Source organism: Enhydra lutris, unplaced genomic scaffold (genome assembly GCF_002288905.1).
Source record: "Enhydra lutris kenyoni isolate GAN:26980312 unplaced genomic scaffold, ASM228890v2 scaffoldscaffold24, whole genome shotgun sequence".
Classification (NCBI taxonomy): Eukaryota; Metazoa; Chordata; class Mammalia; order Carnivora; family Mustelidae; genus Enhydra; species Enhydra lutris.
The window spans coordinates 1,822,124-1,849,820 of record NW_019154108.1 but is presented as its reverse complement, the minus strand read 5'-3'; the positions used below and the strand labels follow the sequence as shown (position 1 = coordinate 1,849,820).

At 42.7% G+C, this 27,697-nt stretch overlaps 1 protein-coding gene across 1 annotated transcript in view; it reads left to right on the top strand.

Moving 5' to 3' along the window:
- Positions 1 to 10,592: 10,592 nt before the first annotated feature.
- LOC111150744 (coagulation factor V) overlaps positions 10,593 to 27,697 on the top strand; it is a 57,891-nt gene continuing 40,786 nt past the window's right edge. The window contains exons 1-3 of the mRNA XM_022508323.1: positions 10,593 to 10,611; positions 22,500 to 22,712; positions 24,727 to 24,870. Of these exons, the coding sequence (XP_022364031.1) occupies positions 22,538 to 22,712; positions 24,727 to 24,870 (319 nt within the window). The 5' untranslated portion in view covers positions 10,593 to 10,611; positions 22,500 to 22,537. The remainder of the gene's footprint in view (positions 10,612 to 22,499; positions 22,713 to 24,726; positions 24,871 to 27,697) is intronic.

Here is a 27,697-nt window from a genome sequence, read left to right as displayed (position 1 = left end):
AGTTCCTCTTTTATGATTACAAAACCAGAGCAATCTCCCAAGAAATAATATAATATTTTGAGAGTCTGGTAGTGCATAACATGAAACTCCTTAAAGAATTACTTTGTAACTGTGTTGTTTTTGGACAGTATTACATATTACCTGGGTCTTGTAACAATAAGAATTTTTTTTTATTTTTTTAAAGATTTATTTATTTATTGGAGATAGAGAGAGAGGGATAGAGAACACAGCAGGGGGAGCAGCAGCAGGAGACAGAGAAGCAGGTTCTCTGCTGAGCAGGGAGCTGATGCGAGACTCGATCCCAGGACCCTGGGTCATATGTGACCTGAGCTGAGGGCAGACACTTAACCCACTGAGCCACCTAGTTGCCCCCAAGAAATCCTTTAAAAAAAATCATTTTAGGGCGCCTCGGTGGCTCAGTGGGTTAAAGCCTCTGCCTTCGGCTTGGGTCATGATCCCGGAGTCCTGGGATCAAGCCCTGCATTGGGCTCTCTGCTTTGCAGGGAACCTGTTTCCTCCTCTCTCTCTGCCTGCCTCTCTGCCTACTTGTGATCTCTGTCAAATAAATAAATAAAATATTTTTTAAAAATCATTTTAAATATTGTCTTTTGAGTTGATGATCTAGATCATACCCATACCCTTACAGAACTGCCAAAACCCCAAAGAAAATCATAGGCTTTCCAACATTAATTTCTCTTGCTCATGGCCAGACATTATCATGCTGACTATCTTTGCTGGGATACTCCGTGCTTATGCTTGGGAGCTTGTCCTTTCTTCTGTAGTTAGCTCTGAAAAATAACAAGCAGAATATTGGAAGCAGAACCACATAGAGAAAAAGCCTGACTCACACAGGGGCACTCCAAAGGGAACCATGACTGTTGATCTGATCCCCTCGATCTATGGTTGAGTTTCCAGAATTCTGGTAAGAGTCATACTTCTGGTGTCAATTATTGAGCCAAAACCATACAGTGACAACCTAGACCAACTGTCAAGATTTTTGAACTTCGAATCATGTCATTTTCCCCTGGTATTTTCTCATGAAAAAATCTAACCTGTACATCCAGCTGCTTAAACTAAGAACTTGTCCTAAATGTCCCGCACCTACAGCGGAATGATCCTTTCCGTAAGAAGATCAACATAACCACCTGTTTTTTTGCCAAAGTGAGTTTCAGCACAAAGCAAAGATCTTTCCTCTTACTTCATCTAATATTAGCAGGAGAATACTTTTAGAGGTGGGATATATCTATTATTCTTGTCTGAAGTCTGAAGTAAATGTTTTTGGAAACTTCCCTAAGGAAACTTGTTCAGTCACTTACAGGTATGTGGTAACAGATGTTGAAGTAAAAACATATATATTGGGCTGCCTGGGTGGCTCAGTGGGTTAAAGCCTCTGCCTTCGGCTCAGGTCATGATCTCAGGGTCCTGGGATCGAGCCTCGAATCCGGCTCTCTGCTCGGCAGGGAGCCTGCTTCCCCCTCTCTCTCTGTCTGCCTCTCTGCCTACTTGTGATCTCTGTCAAATAAATAAAATCTTAAATATATATATATATATATATTTTTTTTTTTTTTCTTTTCCCTCTAGAGTTCAAGGGTCCCACTCTCACTGCCTCCCTTTCTGTGAATTCTTCGCCACGAATACAATGGTTTTACCTCTTTGAGTCTTGGCTCTGCCATTTATCCATTGTTTCTCCTCTGGACAAGAGACTTACATTTCCCAAGACTTGCCTTTTTCATTTGGTTTGTTTGTTTTCAGTACGAGTGCCCAGGGCTTTAACTCTATTAGTCATCTCCAACTTCTCAACTAGAAATAAGGTTCACCAAAACAATGGTTCTTTATAATGTTCCCCAGTAATTTAAATCTGTATATGATTCATCATTAAAAAAATAGCCCATGTATTTATTCATAAAGGATTTGGTTATATTTTTAGTCATTTAAAATCTAAGCATAAAGTTTGGGTTCACACAATGATCTTAGGTTCTTTTCTTAGAAAATGGATTCTGAGTAAGGATTAGTTGAGGCAGACTAAGTTGGGATAGAATGGTTGCCACAACAAAGTATTCCTAAAGAGGTCCATAATTATTTTATTAACCCCATGTATTATTCATATTTACAAAACCTTGAGTTTCTGAAATGCAATTAAAATACTATTTTTCCTACTACATATCTGAGGACATGAGAAATCCATTTGTTTTGTGATGTGAGATGTAGATGTATATGGCTCTCAAATTAATTTCTGTATTTGATTTCTAGTTCGAATCCTTCCTTTAAGAAAATTGTCTACAGAGAATATGAACCATATTTTCTGAAAGAAAAACCACGATCCAAAACTTCAGGTAAGACGGAAGTACACTCTTCAGTTTTAAAGATGAATCTCTATGAAAATTGGCTATCCCTGGTCATCTAAAGTATCTGTTTGGTGACATTTTTTAGAAATGAGTGCTTTTGTTGTTTTTAAGCAGTACGGGCTGTCTAAGTTGTGAGGGTAGGTGAAAAATGAAGATGTGGGGCCTGGAATTCATATTTTTGAGAATTTCAAAACAGTGTCAGCAAAGCATGAAGCCAGAGGGCCCTTCTTGCACAAGGGGCCGTGCTCACGAAGCCGGCTGTTTTTAACACTGATCAGAAAGCTAAACAAAACGTTTAAGAGTTTGAATTTTATTCACTTGTTGAACAAAGTACTATTGAGCACCGGCTACAGGCTGGGCATTGAAGAAGGCACTACGGACGCCGCAGTGGACAAGGCAGAACCACATCTACCTTCCTGGAGCTGCCGGTCTAGTTCATGGAGCGCAGCTGAACCCTGGCAAGTGATGTTGCTTCCGGCCGGCTCCCTGAACTCATTCAGAGGAACCATACATGGCTGGTTCTCTTGCATCTGTTTTTCCATCTCTTCTCCTGTTTTTTGTTTTATTGGTTTTTTTTAAAGATTTTATTTATTCATTTGACAGAGACAGAGAGGGAGGGAACACAAACAGGGGGAATGGGAGAGGGAGAAGCAGGCTCCCCGCTGAGCAGGGAGCCTGATGCGGGGCTCGATCCCAGGACCCTGAGATCATGACCTGAGCCGAAGGCAGACGCTCAATGACTGAGCCACCCAGGCACCCCTCTTCTCCTTTTTTATTTAGTGTGAGGTATACAACAGCTGTTGTTTTCAAAGAAAAGTCTTCTTTTTCCTCATCTTTTCTTTTCTTTTTCTAAGATTGTGTTTGTTTATTTGAGAAACAGAGAGAGAGCATGAGCGGGGGAGGGCAAGGGAAGAGAGCAGAGGAAGCAGGAGAAGCAGACTCCCTGCTGAACCCAAAGCCTCCTTGAGCCTGATATGGGGCTCAATGTGGGGCTTGATCCCAGGACCCTGAGATCATGACTGAACTCAGGTCAGACCCTTACCAGATGGACCCGCCCCAACACCCCTTTCCCCATCTCCCCTTTAATCAAAGAAAGTGGGTTGAATGGGTTTTGGGGTTCTTGAATATGATACCATATTTCACAGGAATGGTAGAGGCCATAAAGAGAGAACTTCCTCCCTTGGGTCGCCTGGTCAGTAATTCACTCGTCCTTCCGTACTAACCAAGTGAAGACTGGTCAGCTTTCCCGGACTCATCCTTCTACCTCTCTGTGCAAACTGTTTAGTCCTGCTTCCTCTGATTTCCCTTTGTCCTCAGTCTTCCTTGGCTAGAACCTTCCCTTCAGCCAAAACTCAACAACAGTAAAACAAAACACAACTATGTTCAGGCCCACCCCTTCCTAGAACAAAATCTCCCCTCGACTGCCTGCCTTTCCTTCAGGGCCATTTTCCCACATGAGCCCTCCACTCCATTCTCTGTAATACTGTTTCCTCCCTGACCCCCTCTAACATAAGTCCGCTAAAATGACTCTCAGAAAACGGCACCCATGACTCTGAGATGCCAGAACCAGTGGTTTCTTTCCAGTTCTTTTCCCACTCAACGTTATGAGGATGCTTAGTGATCCCCCTTTGAAGCTCTTTCCCCAGTGCCACTTCCCTTGGTGAATGGAGGTGAAGGAGGAAAACAGAAGCAGGAGGAACTTAGAGAAAACTGTTCCCCGAAACTTGGCTCCACATGTAAGGAGAGAAAGGGAGGTTGTGGAAGGGAAAGAGGGGCTTAAGTATATTTTGGACTTTTACAAACAAGAATACAGTGACTTGACATATCCAGTAGAAAAGGGGAGGGTAGGGACGCCTGGGTGGCTCAGTTGGTTAAGCAGCTGCCTTCGGCTCAGGTCATGATCCCAGCGTCCTGGGATTGAGTCCCACATCGGGCTCCTTGCTCATCAGGGAGCCTGCTTCTCCCTCTGCCTCTGCCTGCCATTCTGTCTGCCTGTGCTTGCTCTCTCTCCCTCTCTCTCTCTCTGACAAATAATTAAATAAAATCTTTAAAAAAAAAAAAAAAAAAAAAAAAGAAAAGGGGAGGGTAATCACATCGGAGGGAGAGTAATGGCCAGAGCCAGACTCAGAAGTAGGACGTGATGCGATTCAAGAGTTGGGTGGACTCAGCTTGAGGAAGAAGAGGGGTTACCTTCAAGGAGGACAGCAAGGCAGCAGACAGTAAGGTTACCACTAAAACCCAGTTTGTCACTGTGGGTGGGAAGTTGAAGGATCTCCTGTCCTCTGTTGGAGTCTCTTCGTGCTCAGAGCTCTGGTTCCAAGCTTAGTACGGACAGCAGATACTGAAGAAATATTTAACTAAATTAAACTGTAGCTGTGCAAAGGGAAAATGAGCTGGGAAACACACTCACTAGGCCTGGAAAAAAGAGGAATTGGACAGGTGTTTGGAGCCTTACCTGTGTGGCTTTTGCCAAGTTAACTGAATTTGAATGTCTGGGCCTTGTAAGCCACTGTGCCGAGAACCGTAAGTGTTAGACAGGCCAGGGCCGGGCTGGAGACTATCTTCTGGGCAGGAGGGAGTCATTGATAGTTTTTGGAGAGGAGAGTACGTGATCAGAACCCTTTGAGCGGGGGCGCCTGGGTGGTTCAGTAGCTGAAGCGGCCACCTCCCGCTCAGGTCATGGTCCTGGGGTCCTGGGATCCCCCTGCTGAGCAGGGAGCCTGCTTTGCCCTCTCCCTCTGCCCGCTGCTCCCCAGGCTTATGCTCTCTATCAAATAAATTAGTAAAATCTTTTTTTAAAAATCCTTTGAGATTATTAGCTTTTGTAGAAATTTCCTGATTCAACCTCATTAATTAGAAGTAGACCTTGATCATTAATTTACGTTTAAACCCTGTGCACTTAAAACTTCACCTCTGTACCGACACCTGTGTATCTCATGTCACATTTGTTTTCCATGAACTCTGAGGCATTTTAACACCATTTTAAAGCAGCTTCTTCCGGAACTCCCAAAGTTCCTTAACTATGAATCCTTGAAAGGCAAGGACCGTGGAGGTCACACTGTTCAAGTGGAGTCATAGGACTCCACAGTCCTATGTCCATCTTGATGTCCGTCTGAGGCTGATGCAGTGTGGCGAGTCCGGGGTGAAGCCTGTGAAGCTCCGGGTTCGGGCACCGCCAGACTCTCTGACCGACTCTGTGACTGACTCTGTGACCTGCCCTGTTCCCAGCCTGGGTCTGGGTCACTGGCACCTTTCCCCTGTTTCCGGCTCTTGGCGGGTGTGATTCCAGCTGAGCCCTGCACGAATGAGTCATGTGACACTTCTACGGCATGAGCCCAGAAGTCACTGTAATTGTGGGTGGGGGCGAGGCCGTAGGACTGGGGGTCGGGAGGGGTCCCTGCATCGAGGTTTGCAGCCATGTGGACAAGTGCAGGGACTGGGCTCATTTTCGGGATTCCAGGCTGGGGCTTTGAAATGGCGAGTGTCAACTCTGAGTGTTTTCAAGGAAGGGTATGAAACGTTTGCCCCTGAAGGGGTTCTCAACTAGTACAACACTGGGCTTCCCTGTTTTCTGTAACTCATATGCACCCGAGCGCAGGGGATGGGATTAGCAGACTTTATGTTGTCCTTTTCAACTCCAAAGCCGCATGAGATTGGGTACACGCTGTGCTACCTTCCCGGGACCACAAGGTAGGAGGCCCCTTCCCCCACGTCACTGCTGGGACCCAGGCCATTGGGCTGACAGAGGAGCTAACCAGCAGCTCAGGCAACACTCATGTGTTTGTCCATGTGAGGGAAGGTATTTGGTTTGCATTTATGAAAACATCCCTTTGTTTTGCCTTAATTCCAAGGAAACAGAAAGGGAGGCAAATAAATACTCCAGACCATTCATTGCATCAAGAGGTCTTATTAGGTTAAATAACTGAGGAGACTTATCCCGGGCACGGGCGTTTGTAGCCATGCAATGCCGGCAAACAAATCACCCAAGCAAGGCGTCATGGCAACAAATGCGGCGCACACTGTGACCATGAGGCCAGCACTCTTTTGGGCTCCTGGGCATCCCCGGCAGGTGGGAAGAGCCAGTGGGGGCTTCCCTCAGGAGCTAGGACCGAGGGTAGCAGGCAGAAGAGAGAGAGAGCTCAGCTAGTCCTGCCGGTTGTGGTCAGGAGTCACAAATGGTGTAGACATTGGAACTATTTCAGGAGAGGGGGCGGTTCTGAACCTGCTCTGTGCAAGGTGGTAGAGAAAGCTTTGGTTCAAGAGTCCAGAGCCCTGAGTTCTAACCCAGGGGCACCACCCAATGATTGACTGACCTTGAGCAAGCCATCCTCCCACCCCCACATCCCAGGCTTTGTAAGTATCTCTAAATTGAAGATTGAACAGTGTGACCTCCACAGTCCTGTGCAGAGCGAACACAGAAGTAAACAACACGCTCCAGGCACAAGATCAGCATAAACTCCAGCACTGGGAGTTTGCTGAAAGCAGTAAGAAAACTGCAGGTAGAAAGATAGAAGTAGGGAAAGGGGGTTCGGTCTCAGAGATCCTGTTTCCCCATTGCCAATAGGTAACAAATTGCTGTAAACTTCATAGCTCAGAACAACACAAATTTATTATCTTGCAGTTCTTGAGGTCACAGGTCCAAAATAAGTTTCACTGGCTTAAAATCAAGGTGTTGACAGAGCTCTCCCCTTCTCGGGGACAGTCATCTCCTTGCCTTTTCCCATTACTGGAGGCAGGCTGCATGTGCGAGTTCGTGGCCCCTTCCTCCGGTTCAGATCCAGCAGGGCTGTGAGCTCAGCTTTGCCTGTATCCCGTTTATAAGGATGCTGGATGACATTTCCCTCAGGATAATAATCTCGGAAACTCTACCATTTCAAACTTCTTTTAGTCACACCTGCAGAGCCCCATTGGCCACCCCACGTAGGGTATTCACAGGTCCCAGGAGTAAAGATGCGGACATCTCTGCTGGGCTGTTATTCTGCCTACCATATCTACCAAACAAAACCTCCTGCAGTGTCCTCATGTCAGAGAAGGGTACCCTCCTGCCCCCGCTCCCCAGCAAGAACATCACCAGCCATCCACAGCAACTTGGTCTCCCTCACCCACCACCCATATGCCATCCGTCAAGCCCTGATGTTTCATCTTCTAATAGCCCTCTAGCATGTTCTCATCATCACCTTACACTACGTCACCACCTCACCCGCCTGGAGCCTTCTGTTCTCTCAGCACCCACTCTGAGTTCTCCCTAGCTCATCCTCCACCAGTGCCCCCAGAGATTTAAAACCCCAAATCTGGTCCATGTCTCACCCCTGCTTAAAACTCTTGATTGGCTTCCAGATACACTTAGAGGCAAAACTCAAAGATGTAGAAGGCTCTACATGATGGGGCTTCTGATCGTGCCTTCAGCCTCACGTTCTGCCTCTCTCTCTTACCTGTTGAACTTGACCTTCACTGTGGCCATCTGTCAGTTTTTGAATAGGCCAAGTTTTCTGGTGCCACAGGCCCTTGGCACATGCTCATCCCACTCCTTGAAATGTCCCTGCCCATGCCTTTGCCTCTTGGCCTTTGGACTTCAGTTAAAAGCATTGCTTCCTCAAGGAAGCATGTCCAACCCCGAGCTCCTCCCTTTCTCCAACATTGGACACGATCACTCTGTCAAATGCTCTTCCATGTAAGCTGTGTTTTTCTCTCATAATACTTTCTGCAGATTGTAATTAAACGTTTGTGTGATGGTTTGTTAAAATCTGTCCTTCCTACTTTTTTGTAAGCTCTGCGAAGGCATCTATTTTAGTCACCATTACAGTTCTGTAAGTGGGGGCCCGATTAACGTGACCATCAGCCCTGCAAACAAATGCTGGTTGAACTCCGTGACTGCTGTCCCTTTCTCCTCAAGCTCCCGCGGTCTCTGCTGGGGAGAAGCAAACCGCACATGGTTTACAGGTGGCTGGGAAAAATGAGAGCAGTCAACTTCTATGGCAAAAGTCACAAACATTTAATTTTGGGAAATTCTCATTTATGATTCTGCTGAAGCCCGACTCAAATATCACCTCCTCCCATAACCCCTCAAACAGAACTGGCCCTTCATCCTCTCCACACCTATAGCACTTTGCCCACATCTCAGCGGTGGCTCCTACCATACGTTTGCCCCCAGACGAGCTTGCAAGCTCTTCAAGGACAGGGACAGGGTCTTATTTATCCTCGTGGCTGCAGGACTCAGCACACCTGTCATGTAGGACTTGAGACGTCACTCTTGATATCTGCCCGTCTCATCTGTCATCCCACGGTGTCCCACATTGAAGTAACTGGTCACGTTGTTTACCCCGTTGCTCAGATAAAACACCGCAGGGTCACCTTTGGCTTCCCTCTCTCAGAGGCCACGTCAGCCCACCAGCAAATCCAGCCGGCTCTGCCTTCAGAATCTGGAACCCAGTGTCTTCTCCCTACCTACCCGCCGCGCGTGTTGCTTCTCTGTGCCACCTGCTGCCGTTTCCAGTCCCTTCACTACGCACACTGTTCTCCACACAGCAGCTAGGGGGTCCTTTTTTTCCCCCCAGAATGAACTTTTAAAACCATGTCTGTCTGCGGCACAGAGCCCTAGCAATTTTCCATTTCATTCAGAAGATAATCCAAATTCCTTACCAAAGCCCGTGAAGCCCCACGTGACCCGCCCCTCCCTCATCTGCTCGCACGCCGCCTGCACTCTTCCTTTCTGTTCTTTGGACGCACCACTCCTGCCTCAGGGACTCTGAACTCACCTCAGGACCAGCGTACCCTGTGACTTCCCCCCTATCCTCACTTTATTGAGGTCTCTGAGATTCCCCCCTCAGGGAGATCTAACGGAGCCAGTCACCTTCCCTCAAATCATCCTGCACAACTGAAAGTGAACACCTTTCTTCTCTTGGCCAAAGACAGTAATCTGCAAGGAATGACAGGGGTCAGGATGGGGTAGACAAGATCAGTACTATTCCTTCTCTCTCCTTCCTTGTTTTGAGCCCATGCCAAACATTTCCGCCTTCTTGTCCTGTCCTGACGGCATGTACTGTCGAGACAAGGGGCTGGCAAACCCTTCTAGATGGAAGACAAGCAGACCAGCCTCAGGGCCAAGGGGGAGTGACAGCCATCTCTCATGCGGTTCTGTGTCTCTCCATGCTTAGCAGCTCTGTCTTTGGTATTCCTGAACACAGATATATTATAAATCCTTGTTTCTGTAGGACTTCTTGGGCCTACCTTGTATGCTGAAGTTGGAGACATCGTGAAAGTTCACTTTAAGAATAAGGCAGACAAGCCCGTAAGCATCCATCCTCAAGGAATTAAATACAGTAAATTCTCAGAAGGTAAGAGTAACTTAATATTCCTCTGGCAGTGGAAAACATACAACTCTAATACAGGTGTCAGACATTTAAAACCAGATTGTTAACCTCGTGTTAGAGAAATCTCCTTTCCTTCAAGGGGTGACTATGGAAGTTGTTGCCTTTGTAAGTCTCAGGGGGGAAAAGGAACAAAATCCAGAGTCGTTTGGACCTCAGGTGTTTACCAGGTTCTTGCTCTTTAACAGCTGGATGGGAAAATTGCCTAATCTTTCGGAATTCCAACACATTCACTTGTAAATGAGAACAGCAATACATGCACATTTCAAAGTGGGTTAAAGCAGGGGGCGTCCACAGACTTCTCTGTGAGAAGCCAGGTCGTAAGTATGTTGGCTTTGGGATCTCTGTTGTAACTGCTCAACTCTTCCTTTCAATACAAACACCATCACAATGTGCAAGTGAATGAGTGTGGCTGTGTCCCGATAAAACTTTATTTACAAAAACAGACAGCTGGCTGGATGTAGCCCAAGAACTGTAGTTTGAAACAGTGGCGTTGGACTAGTGTGGCACGGGTGGCCTGACACAGAAAGCGTGCTTCGTAAGTGGTATTTGGTGGCGGCGGTGGTGGTGGCAGTAGAAGTCTTATCACAATTTTAGACGAAGTGAAATGTAAGAACTTACGCTTTGAAGGCAGACGTACGTTCAAATTCCAGATGCATCACCTCTGGTCTATGAGCATAACCTCTCTGAGCTTCAGTCCTTTCGTGTATAAAATGTGAAGAGTTACACCCACCCCATAAGATTGCTTTGAGGATTAAAATGAGACTGTTCAGGTAGTGTCTGAAATAGGATTCCTGGAACATGGGAAGCCCTCAGTAAATCTCGACGATGACGATGGCAACGGCGGCAAAGGTCACAAAGATGAAGGTGGCAGAAGTGACCACATCAGCCACGGGACAGTAAGTACTGTTGATGACCTTGCTCTGATTATTTCCATCACGATGATGTTCAGACCACAAGAAGCACAGCAGAGTTCTCTTAGGAGCTGATATCAGAAAATTGTAGCCATATTGTACTAGGTATTAGTATAATAACACTTTTAAATAACTTCAGTCCTTTCATGACTCACAAATTTTCTTTCTCCCGTATGTTCCAGCCGTCATACCTTTGAAGGGGGGCAATTGAGTAGGAAAGTGGTTTACAGTGCAGGTTCTGGAAGTAGACTGCTCGGTGCAAATCTTGGCTTACACTTATTACCTGTGTGACTTTTGAGAAGCTGCCTAACCTCTCTGTGCCTCATCTCTCTCTCGTCTGTAAAATGAGACTAAGAATCATACTACCTCATATAGGTTTGTTGTCATGAAATCTCTGGATAAGGCCTAGCATATAATGAACACTTAACAGATATTAGACGTGATAGTGAAGTTGATTTTTCAGTTAAAATGTATTCAAATTATGTTACATCTCAATTAAAATTTTTAAGTGTGTTCAGATAACACACCTACTTATCTGGTAATTTGTGGATTACACAGTGTGTTTTACATTTATTATTTCTTGTGTAAATTAGTAGTCGAATTCATTCCAACTAACACATACAGGACTGATAATAGGTTAATGAACTACCCTTCCCTGGAGTATTTGCATCAGCCCTTAATCTTTGGCTTGAGGAAGAACAATGAGCATTAACTGAAATGTCAGACATCTTTAAGGGCCAATTTGGCAAGACTCTGAATGAGGCAGAATGTGCAGGAATCTCTCCTATATTCCTAAAATCATACAGTGGCATAACAAACAGCCATTTAACCTACTTATGAGGCTTCCAGACAACTACATCGAGAATTCAGCAATGTCATGCCGGAGGGAGGAACCCCCAAATGTCCCATCCAGGTTCCATTTCAAATGTGGGAGGAGGTAAGGTTCATGGACTTTGTATTCTAGCTGGGCTGTTTGCATAGGGAACGGACCTTGCAACATTATCCCCCTTTCTTTACTGTTTATTTGTTCCTGCACTCCCCCCAGCCAGTTGTCTGTGAGCAACTGTTTAAGATGCTCCCACCACTTCCACTGGTCACCTCATTATTGCCCCTAGTTGCCTAAATCCGAGAAAGGTAAATACAGATTAGTGGGGAAAGTGAAATTTTATTTTGGAAACGAGAGGCAAACTCGATCTATTTAAGATTGACCTATTTTCATCAGTTAGAAGGGAAAGACAGCCATGGAAAGAATGCTGACTTCAGAGCCAGAAATGACCTGGCTTTAAATTTGGGCAATTTGGGGCAACTTTCTTTACCACTAGCCTTTAGTTTTACATCTGTGACATGGGCATAGCGATTCCTCCCATCGAAGGTTATGGCCGGGACCAGTCATAATATGTGTCAAGTTCTGGCCCCATGGTTGATGCATGACCGTGTTCCCTGCTGTTGGTGTGGTTATTTCGTGGCTCGTCATCGTGACTGCATTAAAATTTGTTCTCAGTAGCTTAGATTAAAGGAAGTCCCTGGCCTTGGATAGTCCGCATCATTTTACTTGTACTTGAACAAAATAAAACTCTCTCTTAGAATTGAGATGTCCAAACGAACTAAAATTGAACAGAAAACCTCAGTTATCCAGAGCACAGAGGAATGAGTCATTTTGAATTATTATATTTTCCAGGGAGTTTGGAATTTACTTCTTCAATGTCTAAGATTTTTTTTAAACACTTTGGAGATATGTTATATTTCCCATACTCTTTAAAACAGAAGATGAGAAGTAAAACTCCAATCTCTTTCTAAGCCATGATTTCTAATCTACTGTGAGATTCTACAGATACCCACGGATATTAGAATTATGTACAGTCTACGGCCATACCACCCTGAACGTGCCCGATCTCGTCTGATCTCGGAAGCTAAGCAGGGTCGGGCCTGGTTAGTACTTGGATGGGAGAATTATGTACAGTCTAAGTAGGCAGACTTGAAACAGAATTGAAAATTATTGTCTGTGATACTGTCTATCGGTAAAGACCCTGAGCTTTCATTCGTGGGTATTGTTTTTTAATATCTATTTTGGTTGGCCAGAAGTCGTGTTGCCTTTTGAATTCTTGGCTATGCTTTAGTTCGTTGATGGTGGGAAATCTGAGTTCTGGCCAGGAAAGACAGTACTCAGAGTGAAAGTCTCACACTGGCCGTTCATCCATAAATCGGCAGTGCCTGATACAAAAGCAAGGTTGTAGCTCAGTGTCGCCAAACCACTCGCACTTGCACCGCTCCCCAGGCGTGACTGGGAGACACCTCACTAGTACTTAGGGCAGGGATGAGTAACCCATTTGATGGGTCGGACAAATCACGATTTGCAAAAATGCTCACAAGAACATTTCCTTTAGGCATGTGTTTGATAGGAATATATTCTGAAACCAGGAAATAAAATATCTGCAGCTATACCTGATCCCTTAAAAACTTTCTATCACTAAGAGTTTCAATTTGAGGCTAAAATTTCAGAAACTAGCTTGAACACACAGAACTGTTTCTAATATGCACTGTTGAGCAACTTTTGTTCTTCAGTACGATTTCTGTAGCTGTTTTGGTCAATTAACTTTAAAAGTTTGCTTCAGAGTGAATCTTAATAGTATTTGTTTACTTGCTTTATGTAGTCACTTAAATGTGTGAGTTGCGTTATGAGTATTTTATCACAAAATTAGTTTTATAATATTTAGCTGTCTGCTAGTGATCCGACTCAGAATAGAAATGATAGACAGACAGATAGATGGGATGCATTTTCCATCAGATATTTTTTTTACATTTGGTGTTGCCAAATTCTCCATATGAAAACTTAGTGTTTTGGATTTTTTCAAAACATTCCAATGCTTATGTGGGCAGTGGTGTTTCACTTTTAATCCGAATATTTTGGCACTTCTTTGAGTATATGATAAATACCCAAAACAAACTGTAGTGGCTGATATAATAATTCTCATAAATGTCAGAAATGTGAACTCCCCTTCAAGAGAGACTTGCACTCCCCATGCAGTGGAATCCGTTTCCTTAGAAAACATCGGCATTCTACTTTGCCCGTTAAATAAATTACAGCTTCTGAAAGAAGGCTCCTAGTCTTTGAATGTACACTGATGTACACCCTAAGTTAATTAAATGGAGAGGAAAAGGGTTGTTTAAAAAAAAATGAGTTGTTAAAAAATGAGGATCTCAGGAATGAGCACCCTAGTGGGTAACCGAAGTGGGTCTTTATGTAACTTCACTTTCCCAAAGCTTATGCGTAGCATTTTACATTAAAAAAAAAAAAATACTGAGAACCTTTTGGCTAATAATTGGTTCATCATGATCAGTAAACAAATTGCAACACTGACTATGGGCAGAGCAGGCAGTGAACAAACTTGAGTAAATATAAAACGAAGGGTTACCTTGGTGTGAAGAATTCATTCTCTCACAAAGCTGAACAGGGACTTCTTGTGCTCTAGCACAGTAGTCTTTCCTGTCTGTTTCTCCCCTCTTCAGTTAAGAGCTTAAACTTTTATTTCGATTACAAAGTCAAAGTCAGATTCACCAAAAATGTGTTTCATAAATGCTTCCTTTAAGTAGCTGCTTGTATTTCATGCTTCATATTACGTAGGTTGTGAAATCAAAGCTACCACATGCCTCTTTTATTCTAGACTAAATGTAGGATAAAATACTTTGAAGTTAAAAGAATAAAAACACTGATTAAATTATCCCAAGATTACTTCATAAGTAATCCTCACTCAGCATAATTAGAGAATCTTTCCCCATGCACATTTGTTCACTATTTCTTTCAAGATGCTCATTATCCACCTTTTAAGATGTATGGTGAACATAATCAAAACCATTCATTCAATTATTTTATTTTTAAATATTTTATGTATTTATTTGACAGAGATCACAAGTAGGCAGAGAAGCAGGCAGAGAGAGAGGGGGAAGCAGGCTCCTTGCTGAGCAGAGAGCCCGATGCGGGGCTCGATCCCAGAACCCTGAGATCATGACCTGAGCCGAAGGCAGAGGCTTAACCCACTGAGCCACCCAGGCGCCCTCATTCAATTATTTTAAGTTTATCTTGTATGTAACTTCATATTCTTATTCATGTCAAATGAATATGAAATTCTCAGTAATTTACTTTGGTCAACCAGACAGACACTTAAAAACCATTCTTTGTTCAAATGAAACTGAATATGAAACCCTGATCATTTAAAAATAAATTTGATAGCATTCAAAAATCAGTCACATTGCTATATCTACAATGTGTTAAAGTCTTTTAGGGTGATTCTTAGATATTGATATTGTTTGGTTCATATTATGATGCACAATGTGTTCTAATTGTGGCTTCTCCACTGAAGTGGCCCTAAAAGAAATCTAGAGGGGAAACCAGTCACAACCAAGACACCAGCATGTACCCTCCTGTTAACTGGGCTGTGAGCCCCTCAGGTCTTACAGACTTCTTTGTATTTGTGTCCGGGAACCACCCTCAGCCCGGAACATGATCATGGCGATGATGATGATGATTTCTGGACTGAGGGACTGAGGAGTGGATTAAAGAGTAGAGCCTACACATTGTTTCCCCTTTGATCTGAAATTTATTAATTTTGCTAGTGATTATGAGCAATCTTATTACCAGTTTTTGCCACTTTTAGAGTAGATAAGTCACCACCTCTAATCTTTCTCACACGTGTTGACAGAACTCAAGGGCACTTAGATACACCTTATCAGAAGTACAGCACAAAGGAGAGAGGTTGTATCAGTTGCAAATTGGCTGAGAAAGAAAATAGTCAACATACTAAAATGTATTGCGACAGGCCGCCACAGCATTGGTCAGGAGCCAGACATTTTACATATGTTTTTAGTCCTCATTACCCATCAAGAATGATCATATTATTGCTAGAGAAAACATTATATTGTTATAAACAAGAAAAGTGAGGCTAAAAGGGAGTTTAAAGAAACTCCCAAATTCACAGAGGCAATAAGTGATTCAACCAAGAAATTTCAATTCTGGACTCTCTCACAATCCAGTGAGAGAAAGTATCATTAATTATATAATCTCATAAATATTCAATTAAAAATGTGTATGTATGATATTTACGTCTAACTGTATTCATAAATACATGTAATATTCACCAGGGAATGGGTGAACTGCATTTAGGCTGATGTCTGAAGGATGCGCATGCATTTATCCAGAGAAAGAGAGGAAGGACTTCAGAAGTTACCTCTCGGTCTACAAAGAATATCACTTTTTGTCCTTTTTTTTTTTTTTTTAAAGATTTTTTATTTATTTGTCAGAGAGGGAGAGAGAGCAAGCACAAGCAGACAGAATGGCAGGCAGAGGCAGAGGGAGAAGCAGGCTCCCGCTGAGCAAGGAGCCCGATGTGGGACTCGATCCCAGGACGCTGGGATCATGACCTGAGCCGAAGGCAGCTGCTTAACCAACTGAGCCACCCAGGCGTCCCACTTTTTGTCCTTTTGAGAGCTTCTGAAGGCAATGGAAAGAATGCCACTTTCTACCATAGGAATTTCCTGTGAGGCTTTAACAGCTGGAACAGTAGACGCATCATGTCCAGAAACACCATTTTCTAACTTCATGAGGCCAAGAATCAGGAACATTGAATAAGGGCCATCGTGCTTGGTTGGAGTTAGCTCTAGTCAACAACTTGCCATGCCAGGTCCAGTCAGTAGACAAGAGGGCAACTCTCCTTATCAGACCTGTTTGTCCTTTGCTTCTAGAATTATTTTGTAACTTCCCAGAGATTATCCTTCCTGTTTATTAGCAGAGACTCTTCCTTATACACTCTTTTTTTCTTTTTCATTTAGACTGAAATAATATTATTACTGTCAGGAAATTGTTCAAACTTTTAAAAATTTCTCAACTCCTGGGGGCACCTGGATGGCCCAGTCGTTATGCGGCTGCCTTTGGCTCAGGTCATGATCTCCCACCCCCTGCTTGTGTTCCTTCTCTTGCTGTGTCTCTCTCTGTCAAATAAATAAATAAAATATTTTTTGAAAAATTTCTCTACACCTTAATATTCACACCCTTTTTTACTTCTTTAAAGATTTTATTAATTTATTTGACAGAATGAGAGCACAGGCAGGCAGAGTGGCAGGCAGAGGAGAGGGGGAAGCAGACACCCCACTGAGAAGGGAGCCTGATGAGGGGCTCCATCCCTGGACGCTGGAATCATGACCTGAGTCAAAGGTAGCCACTTAAGCCACTGAACCACCCAGGTGCCCCCAGATTCTTTTTTAATATTCAGATCCTTTTCATCATCTGAGTGAAATTTCAGCCCATAGTCGATTTGGTTATCAATGTCAAGCTATCTTTGAGGGCAAAAAAAAAAGATACAGTGTAATCCCATGTTAAGCTTTTCACTAGCACAAGAGTCACAACACAGATGCCTACAGCATTGAGGAGGCTAAGTCAATGAAAAAATATGTCCTTTAGGGACTGGGGACCACAGAGTCATTGTCTTATCTAAAGGAGGTAGCCAGGATTCAGGGCAGCAAATTCTATGCAGAAATTTGGTCACAAGAACAACATTTTAGTGTTGTTGTTGTTGTTGTTTAAGAAAAGACAGCAACTCAGATTCTTATATAGTATCTCCATAATGTTAATGTTGGCATGTAATTTGTTGTAATACCATGCATTCCTAATCACCTGGGAGCTAAGACATGATAACCTTGATTCTAGCCCATAGGATCTTAAATCTTAGAAATTCAGCATATACTCGGTGAGCACCTTCTCCATGCCAGGCACTGTGAAATGTACCAGAGATATTAGCCAAATATAAACCAGCACCTGCCTTTGAGTTGCTCACTTTCTGGTGACAGAAATGTGCATGATGTAAATTGCTATTATTTAGTAGGAGAAAATGAACTAAATCATCCAATGCCACACATACTTAATTATAAATTATCACAGGTTCTGTAAAAGAAAAAATAGGTAGCACAATTAGAGATCAGGAAAGGGGTAAGCTTGTATTTAAGGTGACATCTAAAGGATGAGCACATATTTACCCAAAAGAAAGACAAAGAGGGAGAACACTCCAGGCCAAGGCAGTGCTATCTGCAAAGACCTGAGGTTGGACGGAGCTTGGCTTGTTTGGGGAACTAAAAGGTGGCCCAAGAGAGTGTTACATAGTATCAAGGGGAAAAGTCATACGCAATGAGAATGGAGAGAGAAGTGGGGTAGATCACATATGGACTTGTGGTCCATGTTAAGAATTTTGTGAAAGAAGAAGCTGTGGTTAGGATTTTAAACAGGAGTATGGCAAAGTAAGATCCAAAGTCTAAAGGCATCATTCTGTATAAAAGTTGGGAAATTGATTGGGAGGGTAGTCTTGTACCAGAATCCCAGTGACCAGTTAATAGGCTAATTCTGGAGTCTAGTTTTATCCTAGGATGATGGCATTAGAGACACAGAGAAGAGTGCAAACTTGGAGGTAGTAGGTAGCTGTTGGAGTACAAAATGTGCACAGCTTAGGGGTATGGAAGGAGATGACACTGGATAGGTAGACTGGGAAAATTCATAAATGACTTCAGCTGCCATGGTAACAAACTTGGACTTTATCTTATGGGTAAAGCAATGTTCTTGAAAGTTTTGTCGAATGAATCAGTACAGCTGGATTAGTGTTGAGCAAATAGTAACCAGACTCAGTCTCCTGTCAAGATTTTATGGTCCAGCCATAACTAGTATTCTTTTCCATATGCCATCAGTGAAATCACCATCAATAAATCATCAGCTTCTAAGAGCATTAAAGTCCATCTTTGTTTCCTATCTGTAAGGCTGATATTACGACTATCATGTTATTTCAAGTTTGGTTGTATTCATTCCCATTCATATAAAGAAGATGCTCTGTCCGATGAAGATATGTCAGTGAATCTAGATATATCTACTCAACTCTTCTGTCTTATGGCTTCCATGCTCAGAACCCCATGCAGTACATGATGCATGTTGCTGCTGTGCCCAAATGCCTCGTTGATGGTGGAAGCTTGTGCCTTATTTCACACTCCCATCTGGAGAGCCCAAACATGCTGATGCTGTGCAAGCTCACATGAGTGTGAGTAGACCAGACTCGTCCTGATAATGTGCAGTTAGCTGCAACAGTAGCTAATATTCTGCAAAATGAAATAATCTGTATAGGAATTCAGCAGCTCAGCTTTGGCTTCTGGAAATGAGGGATCGTATCTACCCTTTTGCTTAACAATGAGACAGACATACAGACAAAACATATGAAATAGCAGTTTTCATACACTGAACTACAGATGATGCAAGGGAATGCTCCATGGGAGGAGAATAACAAATGAAGTGGGTCTGTGTGTACCCAGGCTCACTGCATGGAGAGAGTTTCCAGGACAGCACGATGAGGGTGAATCCAAGCAGAATTCAATAGTCCTTTGAGTTAAAGAAACAGAGTTTAGACTTTTGGTAGGCCAAAGTGGCTGGGTTTGCAGGATGGAATCCTCAAGAGGATGCTTCAGACACAGAGAAGGAGTTCTTAAGAATCTACACAGAGAAGAGTATTGAAAGTATGGAAAATACCTCCAGAAAGAAACAGGCAGAACAGTCCCTGGACCACACACAGAGAAATAGTTTATGTTCCCATCAATAAATGAGGAAAGACCTAACAAGCAGGCATTGAGTAGAGGTAAGTCAACAGAAGGCACAGAAATTGGATAAAATTAGTCCAGACTGCAGACTACTCAGAAGGTGACAAAACTTTAAAAACAAGACTTGAAAGTATCCAATCAATTCCACATCTCTTCACTGTGTGCAAGTGTAACATATTAGTTACAAGAATGCAACAAAATCCAGAAACCAATATGTAAAACTCACAATGCTCATAAAAGTTAACAAGCATTAGAAGGAGCAGGAAATGTACTACCCGTAGCCAAGAAAAAACTTAATCAATAGAAACAGACCCAGAGATAAATGATAGACCTGGCCGGCAAAGACATTCAGACAGCTATTATCAATATTCTCCTTATGTTCAGAGCATGATGAGGACAGAGATGGAAGACATGAGAACACACAAATGGAAACTCTACAGATGAATATAACGGCTGCAACGGGGAGGACACCAGATGAGCTTAACAGCGGATATTATACATAACGATGGAAACTACCCAGATGAATCATGAAGATAAGAGAGACTGAACAAAATGAACAAGACATTGGTATTCTATGGGACGATATCCAGCGATGTCACATATGTGTAATTGGAATCCTAGAATGGGGAGGAACAGAAGAAATATTTGAAGACATCAAAGCTGAAAATTTTCCAAATGTGATAACGGCTATAAACCTACAACTGTTTGACAAAACCAAGAAGAAGGAACATGAAGAAAACCCATACCAAAGCACACCATGATTGAGTTACTAAAGACTGTGATGAAGAGAAAATGTTAAAAGTTGTCAGACCAAAAAAAAAAAAGAAAAGAAAAAAGAAAAGACCCAGAAATGAAAATAAGAGTGACAGCAGACATCAGTGGAAACAATGCAAGCCAGGAGATAATTAGGGATATCTTTAAAGTACTGGTGTGCAGTGGGGGAGGGCATTTTGTCCCCTTAGGATTCTGTACCACAAATATCCATTTAAAATGAAGAAAAAAGAAAGACTGTCTCAAGCATAGAAATAAGAAGTAATTTCCCACTTGCAGTCCAGAAAAACACATGAAAGGAAGTCTTGTAGTCAGGAAAAAAAATGATATTAAAAGACTGTTTGGATCCACAAGAAGGAATAAAAGGCTTCAGAAATGGGTAAACATAGAGAAAGTTTTTCCTCATTTTTAATCTGTTGAAAAGACAATCATCTAAACTTCAAAGCAAAAATAACAATAATTTATTAGGGGTGTAGTATATATGCAGAAGTAAACTGTATGCATGATAAACAGTAGCACAAAGACCAGGAGAGATGGAAATATACTATTGCAAGTGTCTTACAAGTGAAATGGCATCATATTATTTGAAGGTAGACTCTGATAAGTTAAAGTCATATATTGTAAACCGAAGTCACCACTAATAAAACAAAGAAAAACTAATAAAATAATAGTGGAGATAAAAAGAGATACTCGATTAATCTAAAAGAAAGCAAGAAAGAAAAGAAAAAGGAATAAAGACCAGATGGATAAATAGAAAACAAGAGGAAGACGGTAGATTTAAACTCAGCCATATCAGTGATTATATTATAAGCAAACGGAAAGAACACTGCAACTAAGAGATTGTAAACCCGGATTAAAAGAATTACCTTACTATATGCTGAATTTGAGAAATCCACTTTAAAGACAAGGACAGGAAAAGGCAGAAGATGGAAAAAGATACACCGCACTAACATGAGTAACACAAGAGGGTATATAATATATTGTTCCGCTTCCATGACCTCAGAGGACAGAGGAAAGTAGTGACAGACAGCAGATCGGGAGCTGCTGGCCCAGAGAGCAGGGGAAGGTTCTAACTGGAAATGGCACAAGGCAACTTCCCAGAGCGATGAAACTGTTCTGTGCCTTCATTATGACGGTGGCCATTCCACTGTGCACATCTGTCAAAATGCAGCAAGCATTGTACTTAACACTGGTGGATTTTATTGTACGTAACCTCAATAAAGATGATGAAAGGAAGAGAGGGGGGAGGCAGAAAAAGAGAGGAAGGGGGAAGAATAGAGAAGAAAAGGAACAGGAAAAGAGAGTAGGAGTGAGAAATTAATCATTTGTTTTAAAAAAGCACAATCACTTCAGTAAGAATGGTTTCCGCAAACCCTTCACACCATCCGTGTAAAACATCTGAGCCCTTTTATCCAATCCTTTTTGTCTGCCCATGTCTCCACTCTGATGGTCTCCCCTTTGACGTCAAATTTATCAAGCTGTTGTACCAAACAGAAGGTAAATGCATCCCCAAGAGAAATTCCTGCACCAGCTGATGACCGTGAAACTCGCCTGATTAAACGAGGCATGGCTCACACATTTGCTGTCCATGACACTGACCTCTCCCTTCCTGACCTCACTTGCTCCATCTCTAGCCACATCTTCCTCTTGTTGTTGAAGTTCCATCCAAGTCTTTTCTCTCCATCTTCCACATCTCAATTCCCTCTCTTCACTAAGGAAGACCAACTTCTACATCCTCCTCGTCTCCCACCAGTCAGGACAGCCAGAGTATATGTGGGACTGTTAACGGTGGGTCTTCAGACACGCAGGGGATGGGAGGAGGACATCTAAACATCGCATGGTAGACACATTTCATAATCACAGTAGCGACCAGATGGCATAAGGGAGCTGGACTCCAAGGCTCTGGGGATCGTTGGGGTGATCACAAGGTGGGGGGGGTGGTAAAGTGAAAAAATAGGGCTGGGGTTGTCAGAGGTGGGAAAGAAGATATGAAATACAGAAGAAAAACAAAACAACATAGAAAAAGCTCTGAGTGTACTCACATCCAATGCTAACAGGCAATTAAATGAAAGAGATCTTGTCAAGCACTATAGAGAAAATAGAAATAAAACCCATTCTCCTATCTTGAGGTGATTTTCTTTTTTTCTTTTTTTTTTTTTTTTTTTGAGGTGATTTTCTGATCAACAGTGATTCAACTCTCTGATGATACCTAAATACTAATCATTTAGATACCCTAGAAAATTAACTTTCTAAACCTTATCAAATATACAAGTAGCTTTCTGATTCACTCCAAATCACCATAGACCAAAGCCCTTATAATTGCATAGACATAGAAGTGGGTATATGTGAATTTTTCCAAATAATGAAAGTTCACTATTGAAAGGCATATATACCTCTATAGAGATGTTATGTTCCCCCAGATTTGAGGATGATAAAAAGTTGTCCTCAGTGACTGTCCAGGTGTTTTCATGGCTCTTCTTCTCCAGGTGCTTCTTACTCTGACCACACATTCCTGGTGGAGAAGATGGATGATGCCATAGCTCCGGGCCAGGAATATACGTACGAGTGGAAGATCAGTGAGGACAGCGGACCCACACACGATGACCCTCCATGCCTTACACACATCTATTACTCCTATGAAAATTTGATACAGGACTTCAACTCTGGGCTGATTGGACCTCTGCTCATTTGTAAGAAAGGTAAGGAAAAAAAAGAGAGAGAGAGCAACAACTAAGATTGAAATGGTAAGGTATACTATAATGAAATGAGGATTGGAGGAATCTTGGAACATTTCTGTAAATCAAAGGGAGAAGCACAGAAACCAGATCCTTGCTTCACATTGGTATTTGAGGGCTGGAATATTCCTGTTTCTTCTAATCCTTCCTTTTTCTCAGTCCTGGGAGACTCTCCCAAGTAAATCCCTGTCTGAGAGTATGTTCTGATACCAGTCCATAAGATCTCTAACATTTACCTCAAGGCCAAGTCTTTTTGAAAGTATACATCCTATATATTGCTGAGAGTACTTGGAAAGAACTTTAACATATGACCCAGCAATCGCACTACTGGTATTTACCCTAAAGATACAAATACAGGTATCCAAAGGGGCACGTGCACCCAAATGTTTAGAGCAGCAATGTCCACAATAGTCAAACTATGGAAAGAACCTAGATGTCCATCAACAGATGAATGGATAAAGAAGATATGGTATATATACACACAATGGAATACTATGAAGCCATCAAAAAGATGAAACCTTGCCATTTGCAGCGACATGGATGGAACTAGAGGGTATTATGCTGAGCAAAATAAGTGAATCAAAGAAAGAGAATTATATGATCTCACTGATATGAGGAATTTGAGAAACAAGACAGAGGATCATAGGGGAAGGGAGGGAAAAATGAGACAAGACAAAACCAGAGAGGGAGACAAACCACAAAAGACTCTTAATCTCAGGGAACAAACTGAGGGTTGCTGGGGAGTGGGGGAATAGGGATGGGTGGCTGGGGGATGGACATTGGGGAGGGTATGTGCTACGGTGAGTGCTGTGACGTGTAAGCCTGACGATTCACAGACCTGTATCCCTAAAGCAAATAGTACACTATATGTTAATTAAAAACATAACCACAATAAACTACTCTGTGGGAAATGATGTGATAGACCCGCCCCCTGTCCATACATACGCACATACACACATTCCTAATTCATTTACTCACTGCACAAATACACATTTTCATTGCCTGGTATATAAAAATACTGTGGTGGTGCTGAAAAAAATTCAAATTTATAAAAAGCTCTTACTTCATTTTACTTTCATTTACTGTCAGCTGCCTTTCTCAGCTGACAGAATGAACTAATCTCGACCTCCATAAATTCTCTAACACTGCGTCACACGTACAAGCAAGGTGGCTGTGTGAGACTTGGAGGGTGCCTTGCCTGCTGAGCTGAAGTCCCTGTTTATTGGCCTCTTGACACTCGAGAAAATGAGTACTTTCACTAAAGCCCTGACCATCACCACATGTGTTTTCTTTGTGCCTGGTCAAGTTTACCTCTAAATCCCATTCCTCAAGGCTATTAGATGTCAGAGAAAATCCTTACTGTGGCACTAGGATTTTAGTAAGCCCCCAATCACTATTACTTGATAAAGATGCTATTTTTTTAAAGATTTATTTGTTGGGGCACCTGGGTGGCTCAGTCAGTTAAACATCTGCCTCCAGCTCAGGGTGTAATCCCAGGGTCTTGAGTTTGAGCCTCTCATCGGGCTCCCTGCTCAGTGGGAAGCCTGCTTCTCCCTCTCCCACTCCTCCCCCTGCCTGTGCTCTCTCTGCCTGTCAAATAAATAAATAAAGACTAATAAATAAATAAATAGGTATCTATTTATTTATTTCTTTCAGAGAGAGAGAGTGTGTGTGTGCATGTGAGTTGGGGGAGGGGCAGACAGAGCGGGGAGAATCTCAAGCAGACTCTGTGTCGAGTGTGGGGCCCAATGCAGGGCTCGATCTCCGGACCCTGAGATCCTGACCTGAGCCGAAATCAGGAGTCAGCTGCTTAATCAACTGAGTTACCCAGGGGCCCCAAGATGCTATTTTTTAAAATAAGAACTTCTTAAAGTTATCATCATGACTGACTGTTTGCCTTAAGTTTTTTGCTGTCTTGAGTACCTAGTGAGAGTCTTCGTCTGGGATGCTATTAAAAAGTACGTCCTTTCTTTCTTAGGCGCCCTCACTGACGACGGGGTTCAGAAGATGTTTGACAAACAACACGTGCTGATGTTTGCTGTGTTTGACGAAAGCAAGAGCTGGAGCCCGTCATCGTCTTTAATGTACACAGTCAATGGCTATGTGAACGGAACAATGCCAGGTAACATGTGGCCGGATGCCATCCAGCCACAGCGGTGTCATCCGTGCCTTTGGTCCATTGCGTTCCTTGAAGTCCTACAGAAGTTGACCAAACTCATACACGCTATTTTTCTTTTCTTTTTTTAAAGATTTTTATTTATTTGACAGACAGAGATCCCAAGTAGGCAGAGAGGCAGGCAGAGGGGGCGGGGGAACAGGCTTCCTGCTGAGCAGGAAGCCCGATGTAGGGCTCTACCCTAGGATGCTGGGATCATGACCTGAGCTGAAGGCAGAGGCTTTAACCCACTGAGCCACCCAGCGCCCCCATACACACTGTTTTTCAACTCCCGGTCAGAAAGATAACATAATCTACTTAAGTCGTTCTCAAGATCCCATCATCTGTTCTTTGTTTTGTTTTGGGTTTGGGCTTTTTTTTTTTTTTTAAAGATTTTATTTATTTATTTGGCAGACAGAGACCACAAGTAGGCAGAGAGGCAGGCGGAGAGAGAGGGGGAAAGCAGGCTCTCTGCCAAGCAGAGAGCCCGATGCAGGGCTCCATCCCAGGACCCTGAGATCATGACCTGAGCCGAAGGCAGAGGCTTAACCCACTGAGCCACCCAGGCGCCCTTGGGTTTTTTTTTTATGTTGACACTATTTTATTTGACCCAATATATCCAAATTGTTATCATTTTAACTTAGGGTCAATATAAACAGTTATTAGTGAGATAGTTTACATTCTTCCTCTTTATACTAAATCTCTGAAATTCAGCACACTTTATGCTGATAGCACACCTCATTCCATGTTCAGCAAGCAACAACCATCTTGGACATGCAGCTCCAGACTTTGAACTAATGGTGTCTGAAAGGGTAACAGTAGCCCCCCAGGAGGGCGACTTAAGTATTTCAGGGGTCAAATATGCAGACGGAGCACACGTACAGATGCTGCCCTACTTGGACTCTTGATTCATGAGCGGCCGTGAGAAGAGATCCAGGAAAGCATTTCTAGAACATTCTTCAGAAGAGGATATGTTATCATTTGCCAAATTCATGGCTGTTCACTTGTCAAAATATTATTTTGAGAAAAGATGCATATATGGAGAAATTATTTCTTTTTTCTTTTCAAAAATTTTTATTTAAATTCAATTAACATGTAAAGTATTATTGGTTTCAGAGGTCAGCGATTCATCAGCCTTCTACAGAGAAAGAGTGTGCAGCTTATGTATGGGATGTAGGGATGTGAGCAGGTTCCACCTTGCCCTGTGCCTCTAGGAAGACCTCCAAGATACAAGCTCAGCATTCAGTGAGTTCTGTGGTTCCTCTGCATGATGACCATGCCTTCCTCCACAGAGAAAGCCCTACAGAATACAAATTCAAGGTCGATCCCTAGCAGGAAGCATCAACAGAAAGAATGCAAGGAGTGGGGATGAGTAGATCAGGAGAAATACGCCACATACAAAAATACTAGGAGCGTTTCAAAAGGCGATGGATGAGTAATGCCCAATGACGTGTAGGACGTTCACTCTCCGTTTTCATGGAGACTCTTGTGGAAAAGCAAAATCATAGCAACTGTTAAGAGAAAGAAAAACAGGGGCTCCTGGGTGGCTCAGTTGGTTAAGCATCTGCCTTCGGCTCAGGTCATGATCCCAAGGTCTGGGATCGAGCCCCGCATCAGGGAGCCTGCTTCTCTCTCCGCCTCTGCCTGCCACTCTGCCTGCTCATGCGTGCGTGCTCGCTCTCTGACAAATAAATAAATAAATAAATAAATAAATAAAACCTTTTAAAAAAGTGAAAGAAAAACAACAAAACTGACTCCCATCCAGACTTCTTCTTCCATCTCTCTGATAGAAATGTCTTAGAACCAAACACCCTGAGGAAAAAGAATGGAAAAATGAAAACATTATTTTATTAAATAATTTCATACTTCAGAACACTAAGCTTCTCAGAGACCATTCTCTGTATTTGACAACTGCAACTGGCTTACTTCCTAAAGACAAAACTTGTCCAAGGTTGAGATCTGGACTTCATTTTTAAATTGTATTCTATTTCACTTGGCTCTCCCTTCCCACCTGGTTTATTACAGATGTACTCAGATGACTCTGCTTGTTACTCAGAGTCCCCAAAACTTTGTCAATTGATGTATGTCTTAGGAGATCGGAGTCAAGCCTTGCTCACATCTCTAGCTTGGTGTGGTCCTTGATAGTTCATTGCCTCAATGTGCCTATTTACAAAAACGGATTAGCCATCCATCCTTGGGCAGAGATTGTTAGGAAGTTTCTTACATATAAAAGACACTGCCAGTGCTATAATCCTTAGAGGGGAGTGGTCAGAGACACATTGTATCTGTGTCCTGGCAGAGTGAATCGTTTCTGTAATTTCTGTATTTACGTTTTACATTTCTGTAAATGTATAGAAGTCATACAAAAGCAAGTCCTATGCAAAAAGTTAATAACCTGATCAGGTCATAGAGTTTTTGAATTTATAGTCAAAAAGAGAAGTTGGGACTTAAGAGAGGCAGGATAGGGGCTGTCATTAGTAGAAACAGAAAAGTTAATGCTTCACAGTTGCCTCATGGAGCAAAAGGTAAATTAAGTAAATATGACAAATGCTAATACAGATATGTTAAATGCTTAATTCAGTGTAAGAATTTCTTTGGAGTACGTAAACACTTTCGTCAAAGCCTCCTGCCTTCTAGCTTCTTGCTCGCAGGTTCTGGCTTCTTGTTCTCACCCGTGATTTAGGAATGCCCGCCAGGTTACAGTGCTCTCCTAAAAAATACAAGCCCCTCAGCCTCTCTGTAGGTAAGGGACTGATTCTCAGCTCCATAGTGTAGTATCTAGGGGTTATGAATC